General features: G+C 29.1%; 1 protein-coding gene across 1 annotated transcript in view; it reads right to left on the bottom strand.

The window, feature by feature from the left end:
- Window positions 1-1055: 1055 nt before the first annotated feature.
- The window catches only part of Octalpha2R (alpha2-adrenergic-like octopamine receptor), a 149004-nt gene continuing 135230 nt past the window's right edge, over window positions 1056-14829 (bottom strand). Inside the window, exon 3 of the mRNA XM_015519256.2 lies at window positions 1056-6711. Within this exon, the coding sequence (XP_015374742.1) occupies window positions 5662-6711 (1050 nt within the window). The 3' untranslated portion in view covers window positions 1056-5661. The remainder of the gene's footprint in view (window positions 6712-14829) is intronic.

Genomic DNA, 14829 nt, shown 5'->3' with positions numbered 1-14829 from the left:
GCAATAATAATAATAATATTAATAGTAGTAATAATAATAATAATAATAATAATAATAATAATAATAATAATAATAATAATAATAATAATAATAATAATATTAATAATAATAATAATAATAATAATAATAATAATTAGAATAAGAAAAACAATTATACAAATTATAATAATTTTTAATGCTAATATTAAACAATGATAAACTCTATAGCGAGAATAATAAATGTACATTAATCATAGCTGTAAATATAACTTTTATTTATAACTCTAATATTAAGATAAATACATTTTTGTCAATAAAACAATTTATTATTTTTATTAAATTGCCTAGATTAAAATGCATTGTTTTTGTTGGAAATTCAAACACATTTCACTTAAGTTTAAATAAAATTTGTAAAAACATATTATCCTATCAATATTTTTTTTTCAAATAGGAATAAATGGAAGACAATATAATAATAATATACTAAAAATATGAATTATACAACTTTTAACAGTATCAATGTGATTGAGTCATTTTTAAAACAAAATAACGTGAACTTAAAGACTAGTAGGTGTGTACATCATGATTTCGGTAATTTAGAATTTTGGAATGAACTAAATATAAATGTAATTTATTCTTAATCTTGAGTACTATAATCAAATATCATAATAAACATATTATTCGTTTTAAGTATTGAAAACTGTATAGTTATCAAATATGTTTGTATATGTACACAGAATTATACTAAGTACTTATGTCTTGTACTAACTGCTATTAAGGCAGGTATTTTTGTTTCTACTATATCCATCAGTAGTATTTGTAGATATAATAAATTAAAAAAATCTAATTTAGAATATAATTCGTACAAAATACTAGCGATAAAATATAGAAATGTATTTTTTCAATATTGTTTTGTTTTTTCTTAACATCATAAGCCTTAATAAGTTATATACAATGGACTTAATGTTAATTGAGTAAAATTGAAAAATAAAATATCACTACCTAATATTATATACGCTTAGAATATTTTTTAGCTATTTTGTAAACATTTTTTATAATATCAGGACAATATAATAGTATTTAATCCATAGAAAAAAAAACATTCATTTGAGGCTCAAGCGTTAACGTCCTCTTTGTGTTTTGGACCCAGAATAAAGCGAACGAAATAATATAGAGTTCGAATCGTTTTTTAAATTTATTATTACACAAAAATTACACATACAGTATATATTTTACTCACAAATTTGAAGCACGTATTTTATACATAAAATTAAACATTATTATGAACTTTTTAATTAATGGGATGCAATCAAACTTGCGCTTAACTTCATCTACATGCATGTCATAATAATATTATACTGGAAACGAAAAATAAAAGAAAAACCACAGTAGATATTTTCACACCAAGCCATATACTCCTTTGAGTAATAAGACTATAAATCATTGTACTTTGTCATTCTGCGTGTAAAACGTTTTAGGTACCTGGCTATATAAATGTTTCATTTTTTGTGAATTGGCGTTGTTTATGATGCACATAGGTATTAAGATTTTTGTTTCTTCGTGATTATTCTTCAAAGTAAAATACCAAATAATAATTACGAGAAATATAAGACATTAAGTAGATTTGGTTAATCTTATCAAATATTAAAAATATTTAATAATATTGTTAATACTGTTCATTTTGTCCTCTTTTACATATTAAAGATCAATTTATTTTAAAATGTAATCAATGGTTATTTTCATTTATTATTCTGAAATTAACAATCAAAATAATTAAAAAGAATTCATTTTTGATAAATAATGATTTAAATTTAGAAAACAGAATTATAAATAATAATAAAAACATTTTAATCTAACTATTCTTTGCCCTCACGGAGGTAGAGTTTTAAATTGCCATTATTAAACAGGACATTGTTGTAATTTAATTTAAACCTATGAGTAAAAATGTTTTAAATAATTTTCTTATTACGTCTTACACAATAGTTATATGATGGTGACAATTTCAAAAATGATGATCATACCACAATGATGCATGAAAAAACGTAGAGGAAATTCTAGAGTATCTACTAAATACCTATACTATAAACAAAACAATTAAGTTAGTCCCAAAATAATCACTTGTTGCATCCCATATTTATCATCATACAATTTTACTATTAAGCTTTTGTTATTTAATATTTTTATATTCATAAAATACACCAAATTATATAATATTATATTAGTTATATTAATAATTAAATTTGTGATTTAAATTTTTGTTAATTTATTCAGTCGATCATCTATTTGACTCCCATATTATTTTCTGATACATTTTATTTAACAACAATAATAATTTTAATAAATACAATCACAATAAAATGGTTAAAAATAATATAGACAGTTCAAATTTTTCATTTAATGGAATATATGAAATATATTTCTGTTATTTTTAGCATTTGCGTAAGCAAATAAAGGTTACATCGAAAAACCAACATTCAATGGATGTAAACATTGTGATGGGATACGTGATCAGCAACACGGATATTTCACATAACCGGAATAGCCTGTTATTATTTGTGTGTCTCTAAGGATCTATCGTGTGAGAAGAACGTAAACAAATTGGTTACCTATCTCATGGTTTTCGAAAATTAATTTTCAATACCAGTAATAATACGAAATATTTTTAAAATGTTTCTACTCGTTATTGTTGGCATATAATTTTATATAGAAACTGTGCGAAATATCCAAAACGAAATAAAGAAATATAATATGATTTCGAGTTTTTAGCATTATTGGTATTTCTTTATACAACGAAAATAACACCAGAGAAATAAAGAAATGTGTTTCACGCAAATAAGTGTTAAACATTTTATTCGGTCATTTTTTATTTCACTAGTATATATTGTAAAACTTAAGCAAATAAACAACTATGTTATAACTGGTCTGATAACACGAATCATTTAGATCGTAATAAATGTATATTGTATAATGTATATATTATTTTTATGTACAAGGTATAGACAATTTAAATTGTCAAGTAATTACATTTTTCTACACGCCATGTCCCAAACCATATACATATATACTTGGTGTATATTGTAATCCTAAAATAAAAATGTTATTTAATGATGCCAATAATTATGATTTCGTTAATCGTAATACACGTTTATAATTGATGACATAAGTTAGGATGAGTTCAAGATTTTTTTATGAATATTTTTTGCAAAATACAACAAATTTTTTAAATTGATTGAGAATATTTGTTATCATACAATTAAAGAGTAACTTAATAAAACATTATTTTTAGTTAATAAATTAACATACAACTTGCTTATTTAATGGTTTAAATAGGTTTTGTAATTTTTCGTATTTAAATGTAACATATATTATTTGAGTTCTGAATTAAATGAGAACAGACAATCAAGTTTCTGAATGTTTGTTCTTTACTTGTTTATATTTTAAGTTGGTTTTATTTTTGTTATTAATTATTATAATAATCATTTATTTTTTAAATTATGCAACTCTGTAAATACTGTATAATTAAATATATACATCGATTGTCTGTGTTTTATATACAAAATTAAAATAAAAAAATATGGATCGATTAAAGTTAAAAAATAATAGACTTATAATATTATAACATATACATTTAAAATTTAATATTAACTACCTAGAAGTAGGTAGTTTTCTAATAAAAAGGACTAATCAATTATAATTTTAATTAAATATATCATGTTATGTTCTAGTTAGTCGGGAAAATAAATGTATTTAAGGTTAATTTGTATAGTTCAATAACTTAATAGTTTGTAAAAGTATTGGGAAGAGAAGTTAAAATTATCAATTTGGTATTTCATAGACTGAAATATATTTAATATGTTACATGTATTAAACAAATGTATAGAAAAAACTTAGTGAATAATAATAATAATTATTGTTTAATAAACGATACAATTGAAGTAGAAATAATACTATGGTTCCCAACTCAGTTGCAATATCATCAGAAAAAAAAAAAACTTAATGAATACTAGTAAATAAATTATTAAAAACCCATATACCTAATTATACTATTTCATTATTTCCTTAAATGTCAATATTAAATTATAAATTAAACATTATTTAATTTAAATTTGTTATATTTGTACACAGCGATTGTATATGTTTTTATTTTTGTGTAATGTGTTGTTAGAAAACTGAATTCTAAGAATTTTCCAAAGTAGAACCATATCTGATATAGGATATAAAAACGTGCAATTTATCCAAGTGCACTCAGAATTTTTCATAATATACCTATATTAAAATATATTTTTAATATGAGTTCATACTGAAACTAGATTTAAAACTCCAATACTTGCAAATTTTTTTATATGAAAAAATAATATACATAGTTCAATAATATTTTTATATATTTTTTTTTTTATATTTTGCTACTTTATTAGATTACGCAAAAATATTACTTTACAATATTATAGTAAAAATGGTTTTTGTTATTTGATTATATTTATCCAAATTTTGTATGAGGGTAACTAGGTAAAATGGATTTATAATAATAATTTAAAACTGTTATTTATTTGTACTCGTATTAAATAATATATTCAAAGTTTTATCATGAAATTAACATGGTATAATATGAAATGTTTTAAATATTTAAATTATTATTACCTACTTGTTAATTTTTAATAAGCTTATCATACAATTTAAAGTCTATTCACAAAGTTGTATTCAAAATAATGAGAATTCAATGTTTTTATAATATTATCTTAACTTATTACGATAAAGGATTTTTTTTTATTGGTTAAATTTTTAAATTATAATGGTAATTATAATGAAAAATATATTTTAGTATAATGTCATTATATCTTGTTTTAGTTTAGATAATTTTTTTAATATTATTTTTTAGACAGTTAATTATTGTTCATATTAAGAAAAAAAAATAAAAAATTAAGAACGCTTATATTTTATCCATGATCTTATATCAAAACATTTTGTATAAATAGATTTCCATACCGTAAATCAATTTTTACTCTAAATGGATACTTTTCGATTACGCTTACGTTACTTCATAATGAAAGATAATAAAACCGAATACGTTTTACACGCATAGCTGTATATATGTCTATATGTTTATGACTATAATATGTAGGTACTGTGTCGTTTTGGATGTGGTTGCGAAATCTGTCTGCGGTTGAAATCTCGAGTGTAGTTGTAAAAAGCATTAAAAATAAAAATATATTTTTTTTATATATGATTTTTCGAACCCCACGGTGGAATTAGAGAAAGTTTACTGATTATTCATATATTTGATGGCTAGTTATAATTTTATTACGCCAGATGCACAATTCACATTTTGTTATCGAACTGAGCACCGTGCTTTCCTGTGGGGAGGAGGGGGAGAAGATAAGTTTTTGCGGACAAACTGTATATTTCACGTTCGTATATAATAAAATATACAATGAGAAACAATAATAACGATGATAACAGTTATAATATTATATAACAATAATAGTAGGTAATAATAATAATAATATTGATTATGAAAGAACAAGAACGAGAATAAGAAGGATACGAAGAATAAGTAAAAGAAGAGAAATCGATGTAGGACAATGTGACGTAGGATGGCTGGACAGGCGAGGACCAGTTGTACGAGTCCTGGGGCGGCGTCGAAGGCCTCTTCCGGTAGCCCGGGTCGGAGGCTCGGCATTTTCATCATTTGAATAGCACACGCCGGAAGCTGCGCCGGAAGTCCTTGTTGAATATTGTATAGATGACTGGGTTGATGGCCGAGTTCATGTAGCCCAGCCAGAAAGCAATGGCGAAAGCTTGTGGCGGTATGTAGCACACAGGACACAGTGGCGTCAGTATATACATGAAGAAGAACGGAAGCCAACAGGCGATGAACGAGCCCATGATAAGGCCGAGGATGAGCGTGGCGCGCTTCTCCTTCTTCCGGGCGATGCGCCGCTTCTCGCGCTCCGGATCTCGGGGCTTGGGCCGCGGCAGGCACGGCACCGGATCCACGGGCGTCCCACCTTGCGACACGTTCGAGACACCGTACTGATGGTGACCGTCACCGCCGCCGCGGCACGCCATGGACACCTTTCCCGTATCCAGTATGTCCCGCTTGGCCTTGGCCGACGCCGCCTTGGCTGATTTGCGACCGACGCCAAATATCGGTTTGCACAGCCGCGACTTGATCGGCTTGACGGCACCGCACTTTTGCACGTTGCCCGAGTCGGACGACGACGGTTCCAGCTCGCTGACCATGTCAGTGTCCACGGCCACGCTTGACGCCCGGCACCGGCCGCCCCCTCCGACCAGATCGCCGTTGACCGTCAGTCGGCGGCTGCCTTGCGTGGTGAACACCTTGAGCGTGTCTTTGTCACCGTCCTTGCTGACGTCACTAGTGCTCGCGTCGCTGGCGTAGTCGCAGGCGATTACCGGCAGCGTGGTGTTAACCGGCGTGGCCGGCGGCGATCGGAACGCGGTCAGCGGTACGCCGGCCGGCGATGGCCGCGTGATGAAGCTGGTCGTCTGCGAAAGGGTGGACGGGCTCTGCGCGGTCGCTGCTGCAGCCGCCGCTGCCTTTGCAGCCTTCGCCGCCCCTTTCGTCGGCTTCGACGGTGGTTTCCGGATGCCCCGCCGCGCCCGCGCCTTGGCTGCGAAATATATCCGGATGTAAACGAACACCATGATACATGACGGTATGTAGAACGAACCAAGCGCCGAGTATATCCGGTAGCCTAAGTCCTCACTCAGCTGAAACACAAAAATCCAAACACGGAAAGGTCGATTATTTTCGTCGCATTTGTATTTTATACCAATTACATTAAAGTATTGGAACATAATATTAATATACAATAAGACCAACGGTTGCTCTCTTGTTAGATAGTTTACCGGTAGTACCTATTATACTCGTGTTAATAAAAAATAACAAAAATAACATTATATTATTAGACCGGATATAGGTACTATATAATTTTTCAACTTTCAAATATAAGAAATTTGTATTTGATTAATATTCTTTAATATTACGTCATAATAATATTATTATAATATATAGGTTTATTATTATCATCACGCAATCCGGTCCGTTCTTAGATAACCTAATCTATCAGGAAAAATTGTGTGATATATCACGTGTGTTGTGCTAGACTTGTATGATATTGAGGCGTAGCACGAATACTCTTTGAATATCGCACTTATCTGTATAAATTGTCGTGGAGTGAACTCAAAGTTTGAAAGAGAGTAGAAGTAGGGTAAATAGACCGGACTATTTTAATAGGTATAAACAGTGGCGGCTTGAACTTTTTTTCCTCAAATCACGTTTAATATTTTTACACCACCCACCTAAAATATAGTTATTAGTTATTACTTATTACTGTACATTATCTGCTGAGTACACATATACGGCTATTTATTATTTTTATTATTTATTATTTAATATTTAAATTACCGACCTGCAAAAATGGTCCAGTCCACCTTTTCCGAACATAAGAACCACCCACCCATTAATATTTTTGTGAATCACATGATTATAATATATACCCCCTTCGAGCCGCTATTGGGTATTGATAGGGTATTTTGTATATACACTATCAATAATACAGAAAACAGAAATTTCCATACCGAGTGTTACGCATTATTATTTATTACCGAATACAAGTGGTTTTATTTTAATTTTAATAAAACCCATTGAAGAACGTACTTAAAGTAATTTTTGATATTTATAATAAGATCAACAATTATTGCATAAGTAGTTGAATGGTAGAAAATCTATTGAATAGGTCCGTTTGTTCATATAACCCATGATAAATTATATATTTTGGCCTAAAGCACGATCAAATAGAATCTTTATGTCAATTAAACGGACTATAATAAATAATTCCTAAATTTATTCACTATCCATTTATTGTAGAGAAAATTCAAATTCATATTATCTTAAACATCTCAAAAAAATTACTTAGATTAGGTTTCACGTAGAATGATAAATCGATGTTTCAATATAAATGTTATTCAAATTGTGTTTAACGGCGTAATGTGTAGGCAAATATGTAACATTGGTGTGTTGAAATTATTTTTTAGGATTCAACTTACTTTTAAGGTATCGATACAATAATATTATTCAAGTAGTGCTATTTCAACATTAAATTAAATTAAATAATAATAATTCATATTACGTTATTTATTTTTGTTTTATCACTAGATACAACTTTACTTATTAAAAATACACTCATCGCAACTTCTAATTTTATTGTATTACTTGTAAACAAATAACTATAGTTAAATGCCACGATAAAAATAAAAATAGTTTCAAGTTTTGTAACGAAACCTAAAAAAAAATTCGTTGTGCTAAATTTAACAGTCTTTTTCGTTTCCCGAGTATAATTAATAATTATGAGAAGGCATTGAGTGTTTAATAACACACATATTATTTTTTTATTTTTTTTTTATTGATCTTTATAGCTTCGGCGACATGGGCCATTAGCTTTATACATAATTTACATTATACTATTACTTACATACATATTATTATACAATTATAAAAACTATATAATAATTTAGATATTATTCTGTTAAAATATTACATTCACAAACAGTTATAAAATTATAATATAAAATAACTGAAACTTAAAAACAAATCAAAACAATATAAAAAGTCAAAAGTTATTTCGAGAATCTTAAGATAACCTAAATTATCAATTTCGTAAGCACTAGAATCATGTATCTAGTGTCATTTCACATTTGGTTGTCTATATAATCCAGATACTACTTTAGAAAAATCTAATAGGAAACAAATTATTTGAAAGTAAACAGTGAAACAGTATTTTTAAATTCTTAATTCCATATAATATATCTGCAGTATTCGAGGGAGAAGATACCGTGAATATAGTCTTTAGAATTTATGCTTAACCAAAATAATAAATTTATATTTGTATTCGTCTGAAATTTCCCATGTCACTTATCGTTATATTTACCTTACGATAACTGTATATTCAATATTGTAATAGATTACTTGTCTTAAATTTAATGATACGGTAACGTATAATAATGTTTAAATTTTTTTTTCTGAAAAGTGGCCAATGTTAATCTGATAATGTTAGTCTGGGATAGTAAAAATAAGTTATTTATTTATACCACAGATTTCTAAAGACCGAATCACTCACAAATATTTATATCCTTAACGGAAATGAAAACTTCACGAAAATTCTTTTTGTATTTTTGTTTACTTAAAATACGACGTGGTATTTTTTTTGTTTTTTACAATTCTTTCTGTTTGAATTAGCTTGACACGCCCAATTTTCTTGAAACTCGATAAACTTATTAATTAATGCGAAATAAACGAGTAGTGTTTTTGTAAAATAATAAATAACAAAGAAATTATTTACAAGTTTAAGACGAAAAAAAAAACAAAAAATATTCCAAGCACCACGTAGTAATGTACAGGGATGACAGAGTTTAAACAGAAGACGTACCGAAAAAAATTTGTCTGTAATGTAATTGAATTCGTCTTTATTGTATACAATTCTTATGTATTTGAATGAAATTGAATTTGGGTAAAATTGAATCATGCTAAAACTAATAAATAGAGCACTTTGGTCGAATCTCTACATTTATTTTGATCCATCTGTAAGTAACAAGCTATATGATTTATTATCCGTCTATGCACTATTGCAATAATAATAATATTATCACAGGCGTATGCGTTTGAATACATAATCTCAATTTATTGCATCGAAACGATTATTACTTATTTTCAAAATACTATAACAATATAAATATTTTTGGTTTTTACTTAACCTAATGGTGTAAGTAAATATTAATAATTTATTATTATGACAGCATAATTACAAATTAACTGCGATGGATAAACCTATTGCCGTCATCGCTCAACAAATTATGATAAACAAATTGCTAGCTACATTGTTTTACTTTCATAATGCACAGGCACACAGTTATTATTTTTATCATTAAATTGTGTGTTATTGTTTTTTAATTTAATACCAACAAAAAAATACCTAGGTGCAGTAAACAATTAAAATTAGATTAATTTCATTTACAAAATTTTATTTGCATAAATTAAAGAAACGTGTACATAATAGTAATGATATAATACTTTTATTTGGAATTACATTTATTCCAAATTAATCTTTTGTTGTCTGGTAATAAATTATTTTTATTATTAATTATTGTTTAAAACTCGACATCTTAGGGTATTGTAAATATATTTTTTATTTGTTGTAGAAACCATAAATAACACATATTGTGTTATCATTTATTTAATAGTAATGATGTAGGTTATAACTTATTATTTAAAATATTATAGTACACACGGATTTGATTTATTTTTAATTATTTTTTTAATGACAATATTAATTTTCAATTTTTCGTTTTTAATTTTAGTGTTGAAATTGTTATGACTAATTGAAATATAATAATATAAATCTAAAAAAAATTTCTTGTACATCTAATAAATTAAACTTATGAGTGAAACTTACCATAACTGATACACGCCATTACTTATTGGTGAACATTTACTTTAATTTAAAGTGCAACAATAATTATAGCAACTGATAGAAAACAGTTCCAAGTAGACATGGGCATATAAAATTGTCAACATTTTGTTTAGACTTTATTTTATTTTATTAACCAGCAATATTAAAATTGTTTTCATTTTACCGAAAATATAAGATTGAAATCAAATTGCTTACTTTACAATTCATAATATTTTAAATACTTTTTATTACAACTTAATACTTCTTACTTGTTATAATTGGATAATAATACTATTTATTATTGTTACTATTACATTCAATTTGTGACCTTTAAATTCAATTAAAAAATTGAATTATGTTAATGGCATATCCTCATACAGCAATGAACGTTAAGTTTTAGTAAAAATACAATTTTAAAAACAATCCTTTTTTATATAAGCATTATATTTCAATTAATTTTTATGTTATTTACTCCAGGTTATCTAATTTAATATAAGTCACGTATAAATCTGGCTTAAATTACACAGTTTAAAATTGTTGTCTAAGTTTTTCGATTTTTTTTTGTTTAGTTTATGAACAAAAATCATTTAAAAATGTTTGGCTTTAAGATAATAATATTTTGGATATAGTTATTGAATAATAAGAAAATTAACTATAACGAGTGGGTTTCAACATTACACCTATTACTTTTTCCTTTTTATGCTAAATAATAATAAAAACCAATTAATTTTTATCAAAATCTAACTTCCAAGACGTGGTTTATGGGATTATACGTCAAATATTTTCATCCAAAACACAGTGATTCGTTAAATATTAATTTTCTGTTTCAATAATTATGACTATAATATACAAGTTAAGTATGTACCGAATTTTTATTTTAAGAATTTAATCAGTTTAGTAAAATATAAACGCAACTTTTATTACTATGTTGTTGTTTTAAGTTATTTAAGTACATCAATTGATTATTTATTTTATTACTGAATTTTATTATGCAATTGTTTGTTATTCAGATAATTTTAAAGAGTAAAAATATTATTACTGAGAAAATGTTCTAAAAGTTTTTCCAGGATTTTGCTCTTTACAAAATAAATTTCTTTAATATTTTGTCTAAAGTTTTCAAGTCATAAAATTATTTTACACCTCCCTGATTAAAAGTAATTTTCCACGCTATACAAGTTCATGAGCATTTCTGACACTTTGTTTAAAATGATGATATCCTGGTTTTGTATCAGGCGAATATAGTTCGCCATTTCAATGTGAACAGTTAATTTTAACGTTGTTCAATTCTCGTGATAATCACCCTATGCAATTGGAGCCTACAATATAAATTATAATATTATTCTATAGTTTGTAGAGTAGGTACTATTAAGAGCTTCGTTCATCCCACTCAAACAATAATCAAGTGGTTTTGGGTCGAATTAATATGTGAACTGATTAATCACACACTATAATAACAATCCGGAAAGGAGAATATTCTTGAACTCATACGAGTTGAATACGGACATCACAAATACAAACGAAGAGCTAAATACTTAAATTAAAGTCAAATTTCAATTTAAATTACATAAAATATCCTACCTGTATTATTTGCTATAATACTAAATAGAATTTTAAGTAGTTTTATAGCACACAAAAAGTCAAAATACTATAAAGATTTTATAACATCGTTTAGAAAATTAAAACACATATATTTATATAATTACTTATTATAATATTATAAACGATATTATCAGACCATGACACGGTGCGTCAAACTTTTGACGTACCATGTACGGAAATAATTTCATAATACATAGTTTTGTACAATTAAGAAATGTTTATTGAAATTTACAATAAATAAAATAATAAATAAGTAACATGATATATCCGGGCCGCAGGGCTAGCTTAAAGAAGCGGACCACAGCGGGCGGTATCAGGCCTGTAGAGGCGCGATATACTTTTACAGATTGGAAATCTGTTTACAAATAAAAAGTATATGATATTGAATGGGTAATATTGAATTATACACGGACTTTAATAAGTCGTGATTCAATATCAACCGGTAGTGAAACCTATGTAGGTGCACTATAATTGTTGATGGCTCTGAAAAGAGCCTTTTTAAGTGAGCCGACTATGAACAAACCCGCGTATGAAGCCGCTGGAATTTGTTCATAGAAGACTTATTGGCGTTGGCCAATCCGCAATTGCGCTGGATAATTGTAGCCTTGGGGCGAGTGCCTTCGCTGTCGACTGCCGCACGTAGAATCGTCGGTTGTCACCTCGTTTTGACGAGTAACTTCGCTGCCGTAAGTAGAATCGTCGGTGGCCGCTTCGTTTTGTCGAGTGTCTTCGCTGCCGTCGGTATGATCGTCGATTGCCGCCTCGTTTTGACGAGTAGCTTCGCTGCCGCAGGTAGAATCGTCTGTGGCCGCCTCGTTTTGTCGAGTGTCTTCGCTGCCGTCGGTATGATCGTCGATTGCCGCCTCGTTTTGACGAGTGTCTTCGCTGCCGTCGGTAAGATCGTCGATTGCCGCCCCGTTTTGACGAGTGTCTTCGCTGCCGTTGGTAAGGTGTTGACGATAGTATTGTTGGCGGAAGAATGAATGTTGCTCTGCTACTGTGATCGGTATATATACTATTTCCCGTACCGACTCGTAAACCACCGGTGTGCCGCCGTGCGTAACTGTGTTTGCCGTCGGTACGGTTTGCCTCGCTATTTGGTCAATTTTGGAGTTTTAATTATTATGATGGTATATTTTATTTCGTCACGATCTCCTCTTTCTATAGCCATATTTGTTGGGAATGTACAACGCCTAGAAGGGTTTCAAATTCGCCCCTCAATCTTTGTGGCATTGTATTTTGTAAATTCTGTTTTGTGATTGGTGGTCCTGAAAAGGACCGTTTTATATGTTGGTAATATACTAGGCTCCGTTACAACTCCCCCCCCAGATTTGTCACCGGGGAATTGGAATGAACTGATGACAAATTTGTTGAACCGTGGATTATACGCCTACGGATTGAAGCCTTGTATAACGCCCGTCGAATCGCATTTCTTGATAAATTCCAGAGAGGAGTATCCTCATCCGGAGATGATATTATTTTTGGTGCTGGATTATATCGTTGAAGGTTGTTAGTAATGTGATCCATTGCTTGTGATATGCTAATATTCTTCTCAAATGGGATATATTTGTGCAACGTTTTTTCAGTTACAAATCTCCAATCCCAAGGTTGGTTCCAGTGCGTTTCAGCAATGTTTCTGGCCTGATTTACATTGCTTACCCATTTACTTATGTAGTCTGTCTTCTGTCTGTCTGCTTCCTTCTTATTTACAGTTAAGCTTGATGTTTGAATTTTAGTCGCCGTTATTAATGCTAATCCATTAAACTTTTCTTTGTTTTCTTTTAATTGTTTTAACAGTTGTTTTCTTTTTTCTGCTGCTTCTTGTTTAGCCTTTTCACGTTCTGCATTTATTGGTGCCATTTTTGAAACTGATGAGTATAACTTTGTCGACCGTTCTTATATATTTAATTGTATGTTAAATGCTTTCCGCTGATTTGTCAAAGCTGTCATACCTCTCATTGGCTTCTTATGATAAGTTTTTTTGTATTTAATCGATGTTTTGTTTGTCCATACCGTAGTATGGGCGAACTTCAGATACGTTGACAAGTTCTTCCCGCTCTGAGTCAATATTTCTTACGGCTAGTGTATTCTGACTTACTATTCTGGTTACAATGAATGGTCCATTGAATATGTGGAATAATTTTTTTATCTCTTTGTTTTGTGCATTAGATAAGTCGTGATTTTTTATCAAAACATGTTGTCCTATCTCATATTTAACATTTTTTTTATTTTTTTGTTTTGATTCGAGTTTTTCTGCCTTTTTTTTAATTCTGGACGCTACCATTTGTACTATTTCTTCTTTTTTTTTATCTTTATTCTCTTGTTCGGGAAAGTTTATTATTTCTTCTAATGGTTGTTTCGGTATTTCTCCCTTAATTATTTCCCATGGAGTTATTTCTGTTACTTCCGATCGTACTTTATTCATCCACTCTTCTATTTTCTCTAAGTAATTCGGCCATTTTGTGTGTTGGTCATAACAATAAGTTCTTAGCAACCTACCTATCTCTCGGTTATACCTTTCCACCGGGTTCGATTGTGGGTGATACTTGGTAGAATGTTTTATTATAATATTTAACTCATGGAGTTTCGTTTTCCATAATTTTCCCGTAAATTGGGTACCGTTGTCTGTAAGTATTGACTGAGGTTTACCCGTTTTGGGTATATAGTCAAATTCAAGTCTGTTTATTATCGCTTTTGCGGACGCCCTTTTTAGTGCATATAATCTTATGAACTTTGAAAATGTGTCTAATATCGCTAGAATGTAATGAGTTCCTCCTCGGCC

This window comes from Diuraphis noxia, unplaced genomic scaffold (genome assembly GCF_037042655.1).
Source record: "Diuraphis noxia isolate RWA-SAM2 unplaced genomic scaffold, SU_Dnox_SAM2 contig0005, whole genome shotgun sequence".
Taxonomy (NCBI): Eukaryota; Metazoa; Arthropoda; class Insecta; order Hemiptera; family Aphididae; genus Diuraphis; species Diuraphis noxia.
This window is presented reverse-complemented; position numbering and strand designations above follow the sequence as displayed.